Source organism: Pituophis catenifer, unplaced genomic scaffold (genome assembly GCF_029215685.1).
Source record: "Pituophis catenifer annectens isolate HBS135680 unplaced genomic scaffold, rPitCat1.0.hap2 SCAF_2, whole genome shotgun sequence".
NCBI classification, from domain to species: domain Eukaryota; kingdom Metazoa; phylum Chordata; class Lepidosauria; order Squamata; family Colubridae; genus Pituophis; species Pituophis catenifer.
Window position 1 is genome coordinate 12,703,623 of NW_027256882.1, and position 21,443 is coordinate 12,725,065.

Genomic DNA, 21,443 nt, shown 5'->3' on the forward strand with positions numbered 1-21,443 from the left:
CTTCCTGCACTGCATTACAGGCTCCCTCTCCTATCTTCGCAGGGATTATCCTCATGGTCTCCTACTTTTGCTAACTTTCATTCACATTTCCTTAACATCCTTTGAACAGAGCTACACTGTGGATGGAAGAAATAAGATAATGTCCCTTGTCCCAGAAATAAGATAATGTCCCTTGTCCCAGAAAGAGATCAAGATGGACAGAAAAATGCAGGAATACTATGTTTCCCCTACGTTAAAAATGAAATAACCTCCAGATTCTTTTTTATGGACCTAAATTCATGGATAATCTTCAGGAATCACTGAGCTGAATGTATTTAGTCACTGACTTTCCAAAAAATTATGAGTTCCTTTTTTAATTGATGCCAGATACCATAATGATTATAATGATTCCAATGTAAGATATGTCTCCACTCAAGGGAATCCAAAATTAAAACATATACAGAAAATGATAACATATAGGCTTTGTTAACAATAACAGCTGCTAATTGTATTCATGTGTTTCTATGCATCTGAGTCTGGACATATCAATATTTTCAGGAATATTGTAATCCATTCAGAGGAACTCTTGGGCTTCAGCATATTAGTATTATTTTTTAACAATGTTACACAAAATGTTCTAATGTATTTATATTTCCAGGATACTAATAACCCAGTACTGGAAAATGCTATCCTTCCTTTTTGCCATCCAGGAGATAAATCAAGATTCCCATCTCTTACCCAACATCACTCTGGGTTATAATATCTATAACAATTATTACAGTGCACAGATGACTTCAGAGGCTTTGCTGGACCTGCTTTCAGATGGGGAGGCCAATGTGCCCAACTACAGCTGTGGAAGGCAGAGAAACACGGTGGCTGTTCTTGAAGGGGCCGAGACTGGCATTTCCATCCAGATGTCAACCATGTTGGGCACCTACAAAATCCCTCAGGTGTGTCTTTCTCGGAGAGGCAGTTTTCAGTCATACATCTTTGAATTGGACATCCTCTGCTATAAAGGCAAAACTTTTTCTTCTGGATATGGGAGGAATCGAATTTTGCTTTTTCAAACTAAAATGTTACCGTCTTCCATTCTTTTCAGATCAGTTACAGTTTTGCTTTCCAGATTCTGAGGGATAAAACTCGGTTTCCTTTTTTCTATCCGATGCTCCCTGCTGAAGGAGTCCAGTACCCAGGGATGGTCAAGCTGCTTCTCCATTTCAGGTGGACTTTGGTAGCTCTGATGGCTACAGACACTGAGAAGGGACAGAGGTTCATGAGGACGTTGACCTCCATGCTGATAAGGAGTGGGATTTGTCCTGTTATAGCCCAAGCCTTTTCCACAATTATAGAGAAAGTGGTGATAGATCCTGAACCATACCGAAATTGGAGACAAGTGAATGTCTTTCTTTACGGTGCAGAGTCTCATTCGGTTGACATGGGGATGATGATTACACATCAGCTACTTAAATACTTTAAGGAACCTTTCACAGGAAAAATCCTGGTGACAACAATCCTGCGTGACGTATCCTTATATTTGAAGGACATGGGGTTCACTCGGAGCATCCATAGCATTTTTTCTTTTCTTATGAAAACAAACCAAGCAGGAAACCATGATTTGTCTCTGCCCTTTTATTCTGCCATGCGACGCCTTGTAGAGGAATCATTTATGTGCTTGTACACCAAGGATGCCTTCTCTGTGAAAGTCTGGAGACGGTGCAGAGAGAAAAAAGACCTGGAGCCTCTGCCCAAAGAGAAGATGGATCAGATCTTGTCTCTGGATGACTATTTCATTTACAACACCATCTGGGCTGTGACCCGGGTGTTAAATGCAGCTTTTATATCCAGATCAAAGAGAACAAAAAGCAAACATGACAAGAACACTGAAACTCCACAGGTAACACTGGTTACCCACCACTGGTGGGGTCTTGGACCGAGTCGTGCCTCTGACCCGGTGCCAATCCCGTGCGGCTCCTTGGTTCACCGAGGAGCTGAGGGAGATGAAGCGCCAGAAAAGACGCCTGGAGAGCGGTTGGAGGGCCAGTCTCGCTGAATCTGATCGAACACTGGTAAGGTCGCATATTAAGACCTACCTAGTGGCGATAAAGATGGCAAAGTTTAATTACTTTTCCACCTCTATTGCATCATCAGGGAATCGTCCGGCCGCCCTGTTTAGGGTGACCCGCTCCCTGCTCCATCTGGGAGTGCGGGAGGATCCCTTGGAAGGCAGGGCGGAGGATTTTGGACAATACCTGTATGACAAAATCACTCAGATCCGGGGGGATTTGGACTCTGACTGGGTAGATCAGGGCAGAGTGATGAGGAATAGTCTTGAGAATGTTATCTGGGAGGAGTTTGACGCTGTGACTCCCGATGATGTGGACAGGATTTTGGGGAGACTTAGTGCGGCCACATGTTTACTGGACCCATGTCCCTCCTGGTTGGTACTGGCTTCCCGGGAGGTTACATGAGGCTGGCTCCAGGGTGTTATCAACGCTTCGCTGAGTGAGGGCCACTTCCCTGCTGCCTTGAAAGAGGCGGTGGTGAGGCCTCTCCTCAAGAAGCCGTCCCTGGCAATATTGGCCAACTACCGTCCTGTCTCCAACCTTCACTTCATGGCGAAGGTTGTGGAGAGTGTGGTCGCGCGACAGTTCCCACAATTCCTGGAGGAAACATCTTATCTAGATCCGTTCCAGTCAGGTTTCAGGTCTGGGCACAGCACGGAAACGGCATTGGTCGCGTTGGTTGATGATCTCTGGAGGGCTCGGGACAGGGGTTGCTCCTCTGTTCTAGTCCTGTTAGATCTCTCAGCGGCTTTTGATACCATCGACCATGGTATCATGCTGCACCGGGTGGAAGAGTTGGGGTTGGGAGGCACCGTGTTGCGATGGTTCTCCTCCTTTCTCTCCAACCGGTCGCAGTTTGTGTTGGCAGGGGGGCAGAGGTCAACCTCGAGGCCTCTCATCTGTGGAGTGCCGCAGGGATTGGTCCTCTCGCCCCTTCTGTTCAACATTTATGTAAAGCCGCTGGGCGAGATCATCCGTGGCTTTGGGGTGAGATACCACCAGTACGCTGATGACACCCAGTGTACATCTCCACCCCAGGCCACCCCAATGATGCCCTTGAAGTGATGTCCCAGTGCCTGGAGGCTGTGCGGATCTGGATGGGGAGGAACAGGCTCAAGCTCAACCCTTCCAAGACTGAGTGGCTGTGGCTCCCGGCATCCCGATATAGTCAGTTGACTCCATCACTGACTATTGGGGGCGAGTCTTTGGCCCCCACAGAAAGGGCTCGCAATCTGGGAGTCCTCCTGGATATGCAGCTGTCCTCGGAGGAACATCTGACAGCTGTAACCAGGGGGACCTTTTGTCAGGTTCGCCTGATTCACCAGTTGCGGCCCTTTCTTGATCGGGATTCCCTGTGCACAGTCACTCATGCCCTCGTCACCTCTCGCCTTGACTACTGCAATGCTCTCTACATGGGGCTCCCCTTGAAGAGCACCCGGAGGCTCCAACTGGTCCAGAATGCAGCAGCGCGGGTAGTGATGGGAGCAGCATGGCGCTCCCATGTAACACCGCTCCTGCGCGAGCTGCACTGGCTCCCAGTGGTCTTCCGGGTGCGCTTCAAGGTGCTGGTTATCACCTTTAAAGCGCTCCATGGCATCGGGCCTAGCTATCTTCGAGACCGCCTGCTGCTACTGACGACCTCCCATCGTCCCGTGCGCTCCCACAGAGAGGGCCTCCTCAGGGTGCCATCAGCCAATCAATGTAGGCTGGTGACCCCCAGGGGGAGGGCCTTCTCTGTGGGGGCACCTACCCTCTGGAATCAGTTGCCCCCAGAGATAAGGAGAATCCAAGACCTTAGTGCCTTCCGCCGTGCCCTTAAAACCCACTTTTTCCAGCAAGCCGGGCTGGCTTAAGAAGAAATTTTAAATGTTTTAATTGGTTTGTATTTTTAATTTTGGGCCAAATTTATATATAAGGGCGGTATATAAATTTAAAATAAAATAAAAAATAAAAAAATAAACACTAACCCAGAAATGTAAAAGTTGTTACTAACGGTTCTGTGGGCATGGCTTGGTGGGGGTGGTAATGTGTCTGTGTGGGCGTGGCCAACTTTTTTTTTTTAACTTTGCAAAGCATTTTTTCTAATGCTTTGAAAAGCCTCTGCTGATCAGGCAACTCAGCTGGGATCATCAGAGACTTTTCAAAGCATTTTTTTTTACCACCTCTTTGGCCAAGAGGTTGTAGAAAAAAATGCTTTGAAAAGCCTCTGATGATCCCAGCTGAGCCACACGATCATCAAGAGGCTTTTTTTTTTTACTTTTAAAAGTATTTTTTCATTGGAAGAGGTTGTAGAAAAAATGCTTTTAAAAGTAAAAAAAAAAAGGCCTCTGATAATCATGTGGCTCAGCTGGGCATGGGTGTGTGTGTGTGTGTGTGTGTGCAGGGATTTTTGCTACCGGTTCCCCAAACCACCCGCTTCCATCGCAACCAGATCAGGCGATCCGGTCCGAACTGGGAGCATTTCACCCCTGCACTAACCCCATCAAAACCCCATAGGTGATATACATTAACAGGTACCTCTCCTACAGCTGAATATAAATTTTACAATTCTAGGAACTGAATAGATAATTTAACAAATTCATTTGTTTTGAACACAAAAATTGTCAGCTAGCTTGCTGCCTTGGAAAAGAGGGGAAGGGTCAGTGGAGAATTTTTCACTACAGCTTTGCAACTACGGTCTGGGCTTTGCTTATCTCTCCAAGGTCATTTCTTCTAGCTTTGGTATGCAGCAGCCCTCTGGTTGCCTAGCTACAAGGGGGTTGGGCTCTACAGTTTGTTTCAAATGGCTGTTTAGAGCACCTCCCCTCAGATCTTGCCTGAAATCTGTTGCTTTTCGGTTCGTTCCTAGTAAAAGTACTTTTCTATAACTCTATGGAGCCAAAGGTTTTCCTTTCCTAGGAAATGGACAGAGGCAGTCCTGAGAAAAATATACCATCAGGGTTCCAAGTAACACCCCCAACAAAAGATGCAATGCAAAAGATGGCTTCCAAGGCTGACATATACATTTTTGCCAAGTTTCCATCTCTCTCCCCTTTGCATTTCCTTCCCCCCCTTTTTTTTTTGTTACTTTGACAACATAAAATCATAGAATCATAGGGCTAGAATCAAATGGTTGTCCAATCTATTTTGGAAAACCTCCAGTGATGACGTGTCCAGAACTCAAGAAGCAAGCTATTCCACTGATTGCTTGTTCTCACTGTCAGAAAAGTTCTTCTTACTTCTAGGTTGCATTTCGCTTTGTCAAGATTCTACCCATTACTTCTTGTCTTGTCCACAGGTCTTTTAGAGAATAAATTGACCTCCTTTCCCTGTGGCAGCCCCTCAAGTATTAGAAACCAACTATCATGTCTCCCCCAATCCTTCTTTTTGATAGGCCACAAACACTTAGCTTCTTCAACTGTTCATCATACAATTTCTCTGTAGGGGCACCTACTATCTGGAACAAGCTCCCCCCCGAGATACGGAGGATTCCGGATCTGCGTACCTTCTGTCGCGCGCTTAAGATGTTCCTATTCCATCAAGCTGGCCTGACCTAAACTTTTCCTCTTTTAAATGGGAATTTTTAATTTGGTTTTAAATTATTGGGGTTTTAAAATGGTTCAGCCAAATTTATTTAATTTGTTTTATCTCCATTTTAAATTTTGTATTTATATGTTTTATTTTATGGCTGTTCACCGCCCTGAGTCTTTCGGAAGTAGGGCGGTATACAAATTTAATAAAATGAAAATGAAAAAAAAAAAATTTAGCCTCCAGATCACATTCTGTGCAAATTTGACGAGTTCCTCTTCTATTCCCTTATCTACATCATTTGTGAAGATGTTGAAGAGTATTGGGCCCAAGACAGAACCTTGAAACTCCACTATTTGCTTCCCTCAACCTAGATGTAGTTCCATTGAGGTCTACCTACTGAGTGCAGTTGGGTAGACAATTATGAATCCATCTGGTAGTGGTATTATCTATCCCATATTGTTCTTTCTTACCAAGAAGTAAGCTGTGGTCTACTTTGTCAAATGCCTTGCTGAAGTCCAACATATTTTCTTTTAGTATAAGATGGGTATAAAGTAATATAAGTCTAAGAGAGAAAGAAAAACCTTGGCAGACTTATCTCTATGATGTAGGACAGGCCAAGAAACAAAACTTGCAACATTCCAGAATTGCTCCTTTATTGATAATGATTTTAAGACCAGAATTGTGAAAGTCTAAGTTTTCCTCTGTCCTATTTCACAGTATTTGTTGTTGAATGTCATGGTTTGATAAGTCAGTAGATGTTACAATTCAAATGTTTGTAGATTCTCTCTAAAAGAATGATAAATGGATCTGAAACCTTCATTTTAGGTGTTCAGAGAGAAATCTTCAGTCTACCCTGAAATGATATGGTCTTGCCATACACCTTTGAAAGCCCTGTCTAAATATATTTGTATTCTCTTCTGTTCCAGCTTCATTCCTTCTTTCAAAATTCTCAGTTTTACAATAATTCCATTGAAGGGGTGTATCTGGATGAGAAGGAAGCGCTGGTAACAGACCTGGACATTATAAGTTGGGTGTATTCTATCAATAAGTCTGTCAGCCAAGTGAAATTTGGGAGTCTACAAAGAGAACAATCCCTGGATTTCAAGTTGAAGATCCACCCAAATGCTATTGCAAAGATTGAGCAGCTGAACCAGGTGGGGAAAATTATTTTATCTTTCTGAAGCTCTTGCTAACAGGATTTCATTCCTTGGGCAGGGAGTGAATAGCTTTGAATATCATCTAGGTTCACCTAGAGAGAGAAGATATTCTTTGGTTATTTATTCATTTACTATTTTATTATTATTATTATTATTATTATTATTATTATTATTATTATTATTATTATTATTAATTAAATTTATATCACGCCCTTCTCCCTGAAGGGACTCAGGGCGGTGAACAGCTGAGAATTAAAATAATATACAATATAAAAGTTAAAAGAATTAAAAATAAATTAAATTAAACGGCTGCCCCAATTTAAAACCCCTAGCAATACAATTAAAAAAAAAAAACCCTAAAACCTATTCAGGCCAGGCCGGCTTGCTGAAATAAAAACATCTTCAGGACCTTACGGAAAGTGTGGAGATCCGGAATCAGCCGTATTCTGGGAGGTAGCTCGTTCTAGAGGGCGGGTGCTCCCACAGAGAAGGCTCTCCCCCTGGGGGCTGCCAGCCAACATTGCTTGACCGATGGCACCCTGAGGAGGCCCTCTCTGTGAGAGCGTATTGGCCGGTGGGAGGTTATCGGTAGCAGCAGGCGGTTTTGTAAAAACCCTGGCCCTAAGCCATGGAGTGCTTTAAAGGTGAGAACCAACACCTTGAAGCTCACCTGGAAGATCACCGGGAGCCAGTGCAGCTCGCGCAGGAGAGGTGTTATATGGGAGCGCCATGTCGCTCCTGTGATCACCCGCGCAGCCGCATTCTGGACCAGTTGGAGCCTCCGGGTGCTCCTCAAGGGGAGCCCCATGTAGAGAGCGTTAGCGTAGTCCAGGCAAGAAGTGACGAGAGCATGAGTGACTGTGCATAAGGAATCCTGACTCAGAAAGGGGCACAACTGGCGTATCAGTCAAACCTGATAAAAAGCCCCCCTGGCCACGGCCGTCATATGCTCTTCTAAAGACAGCCGTGTGTCCAGGAGGACGCCCAAGTTGTGAGCCCCCTCTGTGGGGGTCAATGACTCGCCCCCAATAACCAGCGATGGCGCCAGCTGGCTATATCGGGATGCCGGCATCCACAGCCACTCGGTCTTGGAAGGGTTGAGTTGAAGCCTGTTCCTCCCCATCCAGACCCGCACGGCCTCCAGACACTGGGACATCACTTCAAGGACATCGTTGTTGTGGTTTGGGGTGGAGATGTACAGCTGAGTGTCATCAGGGTACAGATGGCATCGCACCCCAAATCCACGGATGATCTCACCCAGCGGCTTCACATAAATGTTGAACAGGAGTGGCGAGAGGACCGATTCTTGTGGCACCCCGCAAACAAGGCACCTCGAGGTCGACCTCTGCCCCCCTGCCAACACAGACTGCGACCGGTAGGAGAGACAGGAGGAGAACCACCGCAACACGGTGCCTCCCACCCCCAATCCCTCCAGCCGGTGCAGCATGATACCATGGTTGATGGTATCAAAAGCTGCTGAGAGATCTAATAGGACCAGAACAGAGGAGCAACCCCTGTCCCGAGCCCTCCAGAGATCATCAACCAACGCGACCAATGGCATTTCTGTGCTGTACCCAGGCCTGAAGCCCAACTGAAACAGATCTAGATAATCAGTTTCATCCAGGTACTGGGGAAGTTGTCATGCCACCACACTCTCATAGTTGGAGACTGGACAATAGTTCGCTAATACAGCCAGGTCCAGGGAAGGCTTCTTGAGGAGAGGCTTCACCACTACCTCTTTCAAAGAGGGGGGGAAGAAACCCTCAGGACCAGGACAGAGGAACAACCCCTGTCCCGAGCCCTCCAGAGATCATCAACCAACCCTCCCCCAAAGAAGCATTTATAATCCTCTGGAGCCAGCCTCACATAACCTCCCGGGTAGCCAGTACCAGCCAGGAGAGACACGGGTCCAGTAGACATGTGGTTGCATTTAACCTCCCCAGAATCCTCAGGAGTCACAGGATCGAACTTGTCCCAGATAACATTCTCAAGACCCACCTCAGCCACCCCGCCATAATCTACCCAGTCAGAGTCCAAGCCTTCCCGAATCTGAGTGATTTTATCATGCAGATACTGTGCAAAATCCTCAGCCTACCCTTGCAAGGGGTCCTCCCGCGCTCCCTGATGGAGGAGGGAGCGGGTCACTCTAAACAAGGCAGCTGGGCAGTTATCTGCCGATGCAATAAGAGCAGAAAAGTAATCACACTTTTATCGCCACTAAATAGGTCTTAATATGAGACCTAATTAGTGTTCAATCGGATTCGGAGTGACTGGCCCTCCAACCACTGTCTAGGCGTCTTTTCCGGCGTTTCATCCCCCTCAGCTCCTCGGTGAACCAAGGAGCTAGGCAGGTGCGACGCTGGGCCAGAGGCCGCAAAGGCATGACACGATCCAAAGCTCCAGTGGCCATCCTATCCCAGGCAGCCACCAGATCTTCAGTCGAGTCGTGAGCCAAAGCCTCAGGAAATGGCCCAAGCTCCCTCTGGAATCTCTCCAGATCCATCAGGCGCCTGGGGCGGAACCACCTAATCGGTTCCACCCCCTGTGGTGGGGTGCAGTGGTCAGAAAGTCCAGCCTCAGGAGAGAATGGTCAGACTATGACAGGGGCTCAATAGCTATATCCCCTACAACCTGGCCATTCAACCACTGACCAGAGATAAAAACTAAGTCCTCCCGTGTGAATGGGGCCATGAATTAGTTGTGTCAGGTCCAAGGCCATCATGGAAGCCATGGACTCCCGAGCCACCTCAGACGCCTCACCGGCCGACGGCAGGTTGAAATCTCACATGACCACCAGTCTGGGGGTATCGACCGCCACTCTGGCAATAACGTTGAGAAGCTCAGGCAGGGCTGCTGTCATGTGGCAGGGAGCCAGGTACGTGATCAGCAGGTCCATCTGCATCCCATGGCCCCACTTCACCAGGAGACATTCACATCCGGCTATCTGTGGTACAGTGGTCTCCCTCGGATCAAGACTTTCCTTAATGACAACGGCCACCCCCCCACCCCTGCCCTGGGCCCTCGGCTGATGAAATGCTTGGAAACCTGGTGGGCACATTTCTATATACCGCCCTACTCCCGGAGGACTCAGGGCGGTGAACAGCCAAAAGATAAAACACACATAATTCAAAATTTAAAAAACCATATAAAAACACATTAAATAATTTGGCCCATACAGATTAAAACACCCCTATTGTTTTAAAACAAATTTAAAATTAACAATTAAGAGGAAGTTAGGCCAGGTCAGCCTGTTGAAATAAAAAGGTCTTGAGGGCACGGTGGAAAGTGCGTAAATCCGGGATCCTGCATATTTCCGGGTGGAGCTCATTCCAAATGGCAGGTGCCCCCACAGAGAAGGCTCTCCCCCTGGGGGCCACCAGTCAACACTGTTTGGCCAACGGCACCCTGAGGAGCCCCTCTCTATGGGAGCATACTGGCTGGTGAGAGGCTACTGGTGGCAGAAGGTGGTCTCATAAGTACCCAGGTCCTAAGCCATGGAGCGCTCTAAAGGTGGTAACCAAAACCTTGAAGCGCACCCAGAAGACCACCAGGAGTCAGTGCAGCTCGCGCAGGAGAGGTGTTACATGGGAACGCCACGTCGCTCCCATAGCCACCTGCGCGGCCGCATTCTGGACCAGTTGGAGTCTCCGGGTGCTCCTCAAGGGGAGTCCCATGTAGAGAGCTTTACAGTAGTCCAGGCGGGAAGTGACGAGGGCATGAGTGACCATGCATAAGGAGTCCCGATCCAGAAAGGGACGCAACTGGAGAATCAGGTATACCTGATAGAAAGTCCTCCTGGCCACAGCTGTCAAATGCTCTTCTAAAGACAGCTATGAATCCAGGAGGACACCCAAGTTGCGAGCCCTCTCCGTGGGGGCCAATGACTTGCCCACAATAGTCAGTGATGGCACCAACTGACTATATCAGGACACCGGAAACCACAGCCACTCGGTCTTGGATGGGTTGAGCCTGAGTCTGTTCCTCCCCATCCAGATCCGCATGGCCTCCAGGCACCGAGACATCACATCAAGGGCATCGTTGGGGTGGTCCGGGGTGGAGATGTACAGCTGAGTATCATCAGCGTACTGATGGTACTTCACCCTGAAACCACAGATGATCTCACATAGCGGCTTCACATAAATGTTGAACAGAAGGGGCGAGAGGACTGACCCTTGCGGCACCTCACAAACAAGGCGCCTCGAGGTCGACCTCTGTCCCCCTGCCAACACAAACTGCGTATGGTTGGAGAGGAAGGAGGAGAACCACTGCAGCATGGTGCCCCCCACTCCCAACCCCTCCAAATGTTGCAGCATGATACCATGGTCGATGGTATCAAAAGCCGCTGAGAGGTCTAATAGGACCAGGACAGAGGAACAACCCCTGTCCCGAGCCCTCCAGAGATCATCAACCAACGCGACCAATGCCGTTTCTGTGCTGTACCCAGGCCTGAAGCCCAACTGAAACAGATCTAGATAATCAGTTTCATCCAGGTACTGGGGAAGTTGTCATGCCACCACACTCTCATAGTTGGAGACTGGACAATAGTTCGCTAATACAGCCAGGTCCAGGGAAGGCTTCTTGAGGAGAGGCTTCACCACCGCCTCTTTCAAAGAGGGGGGGAAGAAACCCTCACTCAATGAAGCATTAATAATCCCCTGGAGCTAGCCTCGGGTAACCGCCTGGGAGGCCAGCACCAACCAGGAGGGACACAGGTCCAATAAACACATGGCAGAGCTAAGCCTACTGAGAATCCTGTCCATGTCCTTGGGAGTCACAATGTCAAACCCCTCCCAGATATCATTCTCAAGACCCACCTCCGTCACCCCATCCGAATCTACCCAATCAGAGTCCAAGCCTTCCTGAATCTGAGTGACTTTGTCATGCAGGAATTGCACAAAATCCTCACCCCTGTCTTGCAAGGGGTCTTCCCTCGCTCCCAGATGAAGGAGGGAGTGGGTCACCCTAAACAGGGCTGCTGTGTGGTTCTCTGCAGACCTGATAAGAGTGGAAAAATAGTTAGATTTTGCCACTTTTATCGCCACTAGGTAGATCTTAATATGAGACCTCACCAGTGTTCAGTCAGATTCGGAGTGACTGGCCCTCCAATCACTCTCCAGGCATCTTTTCCGGTGCTTCATCTCTCTCAGCTCCTTGGAAAACCAGGGAGCCAAATGAGATCGGCACCTGGTCAGAGGCCGCAAAGGCATGACGTGATCCAGAGCTCCAGTGGCTGCCCTATCCCAGGCAGACACAAGTTCTTCAGTCACGCCGTGAGCCAGTGCCTCAGGGAATGGCCCAAGCTCCATCAGGAACCTATCTGGGTCCATCAGACACCTGGGACGGAACCATCTAGTCGGTTCCATCACCCTGCGGCAAGGGGTAGTGGTTCAGAAGTCCATGCGAAGGAGAGAGTGATCAGACCATGACAAGGGTTTGATGACTAAATCCCCTATTTCCAGATCTCTGCCACTGACCAGAGACAAAAATCAAATCCAGAGTGTGTCCTCCCATGTGAGTAGGGCCTTGAACTAACTGGGTCAGGTCCAAGGCCGTCATGGAAGCCATGAACTCCTGAGCCACCATAGACATTTCACCAACAGATGGCAGGTTGAAATCCCCCATACCATAAGCCAGGGGGTATCAACCTCCACCCCGGCTATCATGTCAGGCAGCTCAGGCAGGGCTGCTGCCATGCAGCAGGGAGCCAAGAACATAATCAGTTGGCACCATCGCAGGCATTGCTGACCGCCACTCTCGTCACTGCCAGCAGCCATCATTGAATGTTCTCACCTCGTCAATGCCCCCTACCTCCACCCTGGCGTCTAGGACTCCGACGGAAAAATGCTGCCTACATCGTCACCGATGCCATCGCCGACGCCACCGCTCCAGTTGCAAATGCCGGCAGGCCATCCAGCCAGGAACACTGGCTGAACAAGCCGACGAGCTAGTTCACTGCCGCTGCCGCCGCCCTTAAGCCATTGACGCCGCCCTTCCCGCGGTGACCGTGGACCGACAGTTCTTCCCTGAGTAGGTGTTCCGGAGAGTGTTAGAGAGCGAAAAAGCTCTCCAATGACTGGCATTACGCTCAGCTTGCTGGGCAGGGGGCCATAGATATTCAAAACGGCCCCCAGAACCCCACTAAGGCTGAATATCGCCCCTTCTCTCCACAGCGATTTGGAGCAGGACCGCCATCTTGGGCATGCGCAGAGTAGAGTAGCTTTTTCTATAACCACGTGAGATTTCGGGAGAGGGACCATCTTCCTCCCAGCCAGTTCAAGCTTGACACCAAGGTCACTGTGTTTTGGGGATGATCTGCTATCAAGCTAACACCTCAGAGTTCTCAAAACAACTTTGCGGCATTGCATTGGCTACTGGTGGTCAAGGGGGTTGGGTTTTGAAGTGGGACGAATAGTTTAACGGTTTGCAGAGGAACATTAGATTCCACCTGAGTTCCCTGCAATCACTATCTCTCAGTAAAAGTTCCTTTTGGTAACTATCTGGTTTCAAGAGTCATGCTTTCCTGAGAGGGTTAGCTAAGGCAGGTCTTTAGATTTAACCCAAGACGTAATGTGATATCGGAGAAAAAATCTGTTCTTAGAAGAGTGGAATTGATTACATCAAGTAGATATATATATATAGAGAGAGATAAGGGCACAGTCTGATATCTTAGCCTGATAGATTTGCAATGAGAATTTTTTTTTGGGGGGGGAGCAAAGGTAAAGGTTCCCCTCGCACATATGCGCTAGTCGTTCCCAACTCTAGGGGGCAGTGCTCATCTCCATTTCAAAGCTGAAGATCTAGCACTGTCTGAAGACGTCTCCGTGGTCATGTGGCCGGCATGACTAAATACCAAAGGTGCAGGGAACACTGTTACCTTCCCACCAAAGGTGGTCCCTATTTTTCTACTTGCATTTTTGCTTTTGAACTGCTATGTTGGCAGAACCTGGAACAAGTAATGGGAGCTCACCCGTTACGTGGCACTAGGGATTCAAACCGCTGAACTGCCGATCTTTCAATCGTCAAGCTCAGCGTCTTAGCCACTGAGCCACTACATCCCCAGGGCGGGGGGCAGGGGGGAGCACCTGGCATTTCCTAACTTCCACCTCCTCTTGATTTAAGGGAGATGGTTTCCTCTTCGTTGTATTGCTTTATTCCTCCCTTTTGGTTTCTTAAGGAAAACAAGAGCAGCACTAACATAAGCTAGAGTAACTTGTTATCCTTTCCCTAGGAATGCGTACGTTTACATCATCTATTGCTTATGTATCAATTTCTCTCACCTTTCTCAGATGTATAAATATGAGTGCATTCTTTTGTTGGATGTAGCCTTTCTCAATATTCTTTGGAGGGAGATCAGTGGTGGGTTGCTACTGGTTCACCCCGGATTGGGCAAACCGGTAGTGGTGGCAGCAGGAGGCTCCGCCCACCCATCCAGACGCTTCTGCACATGTGCAGAAGCATTGCATGTGCGCACAAGTGTGCACACACCCATGAGCAAACCGGTAGCGATGGGTTTTGAAACCCACCCCTGAGGGAGATCTATTAGTATGTGTTGTTTAACAAACTCTGAAGTAGTTAAAATGCTAGGCTTGTCAATTGGAAGGTTGACAGTTCGAGACCCAAGCACCACGTGATGGAGTGAGCTCCCATTCTTATCCCAGCTCCTTCCCAACTTAGCAGTTTGAAAACTTGCAAATGCAAGTAGATAAATAGGTATCACTTTGGTGGGAAGCTAACAGCATTCCATGCCCCTCAGTGTATAATCATGCTGGCCACATGACCATGGAAGCATCTTCGGACAATGTTGGCTCTCTCAGCTAAGAAATGGAAATGAACACTGTCCCCTAAAATTGGACATGACTGGACAGGGAAACTTACCTTTTTAAGCTTTCATTATTTGCTTTGTTTTCTGAGTTTGATTTCACAAAAATTCATTTTACTAAAGCAAAGTATCCATCCTCTTGTGCAATTTAGTACAAAAATTCAGATTCTAAATTAAACATTGTGGTCTGTGGGAAATTTAGAAGACAAGATGAAAAGGTAAGTAACGTTCAATCAAATCAGTTTGATGAGCTCCATTTTTTTTAAAATTTAGAAAAAATAGGTCTTCAACTGGAGATCCACATCTCTTTTTCTTTTGGCCCTTTCTGGACATAAATTCAGGATTCATATTCTGGATGTTTTCCCTCTCTCTGCTCAGCCCCTGCCTCTTTCCAAGTGTGTAAAGAGTTGTCGTCCTGGATTTAGGAAGGTGGCTCAAGAAGGGAGGCCCATCTGCTGCTACGACTGTCTTCCTTGTGCAGAAGGAACCATCTCTACCATGGAAGGTGGGTGACCCCAGAGAAATGGACAGACTTTGGGGAAGACTATACCATAACATTTTTTTAAATGAATGAACATTTGACAGGCATTACCGAAACTGGCTTTTTAAATATTCATATTGTTATAATTAGTTCATCATAAAATCTAAGTAATAATCTTGGAGTTTAAACAGGGTAGGACATTAAAAGACACTGGATGCCTATGGAGATTCTCAGTCAACCAGGTCATGATTGTCCCAAAGATGCTTTTTCAAAAGGCAACGGGACTTTGTTTTTCCTTGAAGATGTTTTGCTTCTTATCCAAGAAGCTTCTTCAGTTACTGGATACTGGATGAATGGGGGTTGTACATTATTCTTTATCATGCACAAATACGCTTCATGTTTCATTTTGTTATTTACCCTTTTCCTCTGAACAGTAATAATCTCTAGGGTGCCAGGGAATAAAGATATTCATTGGTCTTAAACAGGGGTGAAATCTAAAATTTGTTACTACCAGTTCTGTGGGTGTGGCTTGGTGGGGGTGGGGTAATGTAACTGGGTGGGAGTGGCCAACTTTTTTTTTTATTTTTAAAAGCATTTTTTCTATGACTTCTTCAGCCGAAGAGGTTGCAGAAAAAAATGCTTTTAAAAGCCTCTGATGATCAGGCAACTCAGCTGGGATCGTCAGAGGCTTTTAAAAGCATTTTTTTCCCTACAACCTCTTCGGCCGAAGAGATTGTAGGGAAAAAAATGCCTTTAAAAGCCTCTGATGATCCCAGCTGAGCCACACGATCATCAGAGGCTTTTTTTAACCTTTAAAAGCATTTTTTCAGCCGAAGAGGTTGCAGAAAAAAATACTTTTAAAAGCCTCTGATGATCCCAGCTGAGCCGCACGTTCATCAGAGGCTTTTTTTTTACTTTTAAAAGTATTTTTTTGGCTGAAGAGGTTGTAGAAAAAATGCTTTTAAAAGTTAAAAAACAGCCTATGATGATCGCGTGGCTCGGCTGGGAATGGTGTGGGGGGGGTGCAGGGATTTTTGCTACCAGTTCTCCGAACCACCTGCCACCATCGCTACCGGATCGGATGATCTGGTCCGAACCGGGTGCATTTCACCCCTGGTCTAAAGAGAAAATCAGGTATTCTTGCAGTTCGTCAACTCTAAATGGAACCATTTCTATGGATAACTAACATTCATGGCTACAAATTTCCTGAGAAACTAAGAAGCAGGGAAGTCTCTTGGATTAGAAATTGTAGAGAATATTCGTAGCTCAGGTTGTAGATAAAGGCAGGGATTTGCCCTTCAAACTTGCTGCTTGACTCCTGGACGTTTTGTTACCAAACTGGGTAACATCTTCAGCGGGGAATTTAGGTGAAGTGTCTTGTTCATTTATATAGGTCCCGGATGGTTGGTTGGTTGGTCTTCTGACTGGTTGAATCACAAGACTGACTGAATCACGAGGCTGATTGAATCACGAGACTGGTTGAATCACGAGAGTGATTCTGGTCTTGTGACTTCTGACTGGTTTAATTAATCTTGTGATTCAACCAGTCACAAGATCACGCAACCACCCAGAACTGACATAAACAAAAAGACACTTCACCCAAAACCCCATTTATGATGTTACCTAGTTTGGTAACAAAATGTGTGGGAGCCAAGTAGCAAGCTCAGATGGCAAACCTCTGCCTAAAACTGTCTTGGATGTTTTCAGAGCCCAGTGACATGCTTCTATCCCTCATTCATTTTCCAATCTCCTTTACAATATTCAATATCCATCTTAGAGCACCCAAAATTTTGTTCCCTATGCTTAATAGTTTAGACCTGATGAACTAAAACTACCTTTCAGCACATGGATTGACTAAAGAGCCTTGGTGGCGCAGCAGACTAAAGTGCTGTTAAGTAGCACCAGCTGCCTGCAATGACTGCAAGTTCAAATCTCACCAGGCTCAAGGTTGACTCAGCCTTCCATCCTTTCAAGGTAGGTAAAATGAGGACCCGGATTGTGGGGGCAATAAGCTGACTTTGTATAAAAAAGAACACCACTTAGGGGGAGCCAAAAGCCCTACTAAGCAGGTATATACAAAAGTATGAAGGCTATTGCTTAATGCATTGTAAACCACCCTGAGTCTCCGGAGAAGGGTGGCATATAAATCAAACTAATAAATAAATAAATAAAATAATTACTGAATGGAGATGAGGAGGGAAGGAGATGGAGAAATCAAGAGTTAGGACCGAGCCAATCTTCCTTCTTGCTGTCATGGGGAGATGACCCTCAAATTATTTGTACAAAATACAGGATGTCCTTAACTCATATTCAACTCAACATGAAGGCCAACTCAACCTATCTTTTCTTGCTCCGTGACAAAATTGGTGTTCTTCCATTTCTTCTGATACAAGCTGTACTAAAAAGTCCAATATCTGCATTTGACTCTATTGCAGGCCCATGTCTCTTTGATCCCCTGAAGCATTGATGTGGAATGGTAAATGGTGATCCTCCCTCCCTCCCTCCCTCCCTCCCTCCCTCCTCCCTAATTATGAAATGGTGACATTAACAAAAGAAAAGCAAAATTAAGATCTAGCTGGACAACAAGAACAATTTCACCCAATCAATGCATTTGATAAAAAGGATATGATTAATATGAGATCCCATTCTTGCTGTTTTCAGATGCAGAAAAATGCACCAAATGTACACCAGATCAGCATTCAAACATCGATCAAGTTCACTGTATTCCCAAGATTGAAAACTACCTTTCTTATAAGGAAAATCTGGGGATCATCCTGACTTCCATTGCCTTTTTCCTGTCTTTAACCACAGGCTTTGTCTTGGGGATCTTCCTTAAATTCCTGGAATCGCCTATTGTCAAAGCCAACAACCGGGACCTCTCCTACATCCTCCTTTCTTCTCTCCTGCTTTCCTTCTTAACTTCCTTCCTGTTCATTGGCCGGCCAACAAAACCAACTTGCCTTCTCCGACAAATGGCCTTCAGCATCATCTTCTCCATTGCCATTTCTTCAGTCTTGGCCAAAACAGTCACTGTGGTGTTAGCCTTCTTGGCCACAAAACCAGGGAATAAAGTTCAGAGATGGTTAGGGAAGAGCCTGGCCAACTTCCTCATCCTTTGTTGTTCTGGTGTCCAAGCTGTCATCTGCAGCATTTGGATGGGTACTTATCCCCCTTTTCCTGACACTGACATGCATTCTCAATCCAAAGAGATCATCCTACAATGCAACGAAGGGTCTGTCATCATGTTTTACTCTGCCCTTGGTTACATGGGTTTCCTGGCTGCCATCTGCTTCACAGTGGCTTTCCTGGCCAGGAATCTTCCTGCAGCCTTCAATGAAGCCAAGTTAATCACCTTCAGCATGCTGGTCTTCTGCAGTGTCTGGGTGTCCTTTGTGCCCACCTACCTGAGCACCAAGGGGAAGTACATGGTGGCTGTGCAGGTCTTCTCCATTTTAACCTCTAGTGCTGGATTACTGGGCTTCATCTTTTTTCCCAAATGCTACATTATTTTCCTCAGGCCAGATCTGAATACGAAAGAACATGTGATGTCAAAATAACAGTAAAGTGAAGTTGGACAGGTATTCTCCAATATCAGTTACTAATTCTAGAAATAGTATTTCATACTTTAGCATTCTTTACAAAAAAAATTTAAAAGCACCAAGTCCATTTTTTCAATCCTGTTTTTTTTAATAGAAATGGATGACTGTTTTATAATAAATATATTTTCCTCTTTCCTGTTTGCTCCTGATTATATAGAGTGTATAGAAAAGGGGGGAAGTGTGCATGTTTAAGGTGAACAGATTGTGATATGACGTTTCCAGTTAATGCATGTTCCAAAATTCTGGCAGCATATTGAGATTAGAGAAATGTTTGGCTTTTTAAAAAAGAAAATGTCATTTAGTAAGTACATAACAACATTTGACATTGCAGGATTGTATCTGAGTCAATCACTGGGACTAGAGTTTCAGCCCTGGAAGGCATCTTTTTCTCTGGAGCTTCAGGGCTGCCACCTTTAGTGCCTGGGAAACTGGGAAGGAGGATTTCAATGAGTCGGTGGAGAATTAGCCATAATAACATTCCTTTCTCTGGGAGTCAAGGACACTTAGCCTGCACCTGGATGGGAGTGACTGGGAGTGGTGTCCAGTTGGGACGATGAGATGATTGGGCCATGCGATAGACTTCTTCATTTGTTTGTTTTGTATTGTTGAGGGTTTTTTTTGCTGATCATATATATCTGAAATAAATAAATAAGATTCAGTACTCCTGATACAATCCAAAATCCATGAAGCATTTTTATTTCCAAGTCTTGATAGAGACATACCACCACTTTTTAATACTTTGTGGAAAGAGAAAATCAAACCTTCTACCATTCAACTATTCTCCCTCACGACCTTTTGGTTGAATTCCAAGCAAAAAATTAAAGATTTCACCAACATTGAAGTTAACAAGACATATTTATAAAAGATTGAAAAAGGACATCAGCCTACTCAAACAAGGGCAATGGTGGCTCAGCAGCTAAGATGCTTCTCAGCAGCGGAGCTTCTTGGTCTGCGAGACTCCCCCCTCTCGCAGGCTTGGCCCTCCATTCTATCGAGGGCCTACCTCGATGACGGGCTCTGGAGTCCCGAGAGGTGGCATGCCGCAAAGAGGGGGCTGCGGGGTCTTTTAAAATTGTCCTTGTTTAAACTTTTAAGGGGTTCTGGGAGGGGGGAGGGGGGTGGGATTGGAATTAGGGTTGTGGGTTTGGGGGATAACCCACTAGGGGGAGAGTCGGGCTTGGCCAGGACGTTCGGCGGGGGTGGTGGGGGATCTGGAGGGGGTCGAGCTGGTCCAGACTATGTTTTTACCATCGGTACTGTGTGTGGGAGAGGTAGATATGGCAGGAGCAGGGGGCCGTATCATGTTAAGGGAGCGCGCACCCGCTGTCTTCAAGCGGTAGAGTGCTCCGGCCCCCAAGGCTCCACCCGTTCTCCAGGTAGTACAGACCTTCAGGGCCCGGGCCTTCGCCTGATGTTGTGCGGGAGGGGAGGGGGGAGCGGACCTGGCGGGTATTACGGAGACCTGGTTGGGCCCAGAGGGAGGGGTCCCTCTGGGAGGGGTCCCTCTGGTAGAAATGTGCCCACCAGGTTTCCACACATTCCATCAGCCAAGGTCACAGGGGAGGGGCGGGAGAGTAGCGGTTATTATTAGAGAAGGCCTTAGGCCGAGGGAGACCACTGTACCTCAGACAGCTGGTTGTGAGTCCCTCCTTGTGAAGTGGGGCCACGGGGTTCAGATGGGCTTGCTGATCACGTACCTGGCTCCCTGCCACGTGGCGGCAGCCCTGCCCGAGCTACTCAACGTTATTGCCGCGGTGGCAGTTGATACCCCCAGACTTATGATCATGGGGGATTTCAACCTGCCATCCGTGGGTGAGGCGTCTGAGGTGGCTCAGGAGTTCATGGCTTCCATGACGGCCATGGACCTGACCCAACTAATTCATGGCCCTACGCACACTGGGGGAAACACACTGGACTTGGTTTTTGTCTCTGGACAGTGGTTGAGTGATCTCGAGATAGGGGATATAGTCATCGAGCCCTTGTCATGGTCAGATCACTCGCTCCTTCGCCTTGACCTTCGAACCGTGGCACCCCGCTGCAGGGAGGCGGAACCGGTAAGATGGTACCGCCCCAGGCGCCTGATGGACCCTGATAGGTTCCAGATGGAGCTTGGGCCAATCCCGGAGGTTCTGGCTCACGCCTCATCTGGGGACCTAGTGGCCGCCTGGGATAGGGTGGCTGCTGGAGCCCTGGATCGAGTCGTGCCTTTGCGGCCTCTGACCCGGCGCCGATCTCGCCTGGCTCCTTGGTTCACCGAGGAGCTGAGGGAGATGAAGTGCCGGAAAAGATGCCTAGAGAGCTGTTGGAGAGCTAGTCTTTCTGAATCTGACCGAACACTGGTAAGATCTCATATTAGGAGTTACCTAGTGGCGATAAAACCAGCAAAATGTTCTCATTTTACTGCTCTTATTGCATCATCAGATAATCGCCCGGCCACCCTGTTTAGGGTGACCCACTCCCTGCTCCACCAGGAAGCGCGGGAGGACCCCTTGGAGGGAAGAGCCGAGGATTTTGTTCAGTATCTGTATGACAAAATCACTCAGATTCGGGCAGGTCTGGACTCTGACGGGATAGATCCAGCGAGGGTGACGGAGACAGGTCTTGAGATTGTTATCTGGGATGAGTTTGATCCTGTGACCCCAGATGACGTGGACAGGATTCTGGGTAGATTGAACGCGACCACATGTTTGTTGGACCCATGTCCCTCCTGGTTAGTGCTGGCTTCCCGGGAGGTGACGCGAGGCTGGCTCCAGGGGATTATAAATGCTTCGTTGGGTGAGGGTGTCTTTCCTGCTGCCCTGAAAGAGGCGGTGGTAAGGCCTCTCCTCAAGAAGC

At 47.3% G+C, this 21,443-nt stretch overlaps 1 protein-coding gene across 1 annotated transcript; it reads left to right on the forward strand.

The window, feature by feature from the left end:
* Positions 1-767: 767 nt before the first annotated feature.
* On the forward strand, positions 768-18,566 carry LOC139309857 (vomeronasal type-2 receptor 26-like). The gene is made up of 4 exons (XM_070934055.1): positions 768-929; positions 1,079-1,873; positions 14,907-15,033; positions 17,671-18,566. Exons 1-4 carry the CDS (start codon positions 768-770, stop codon positions 18,564-18,566), a joined length of 1,980 nt encoding a protein of 659 aa, XP_070790156.1.
* The last annotated feature ends 2,877 nt before the right edge of the window (positions 18,567-21,443 follow it).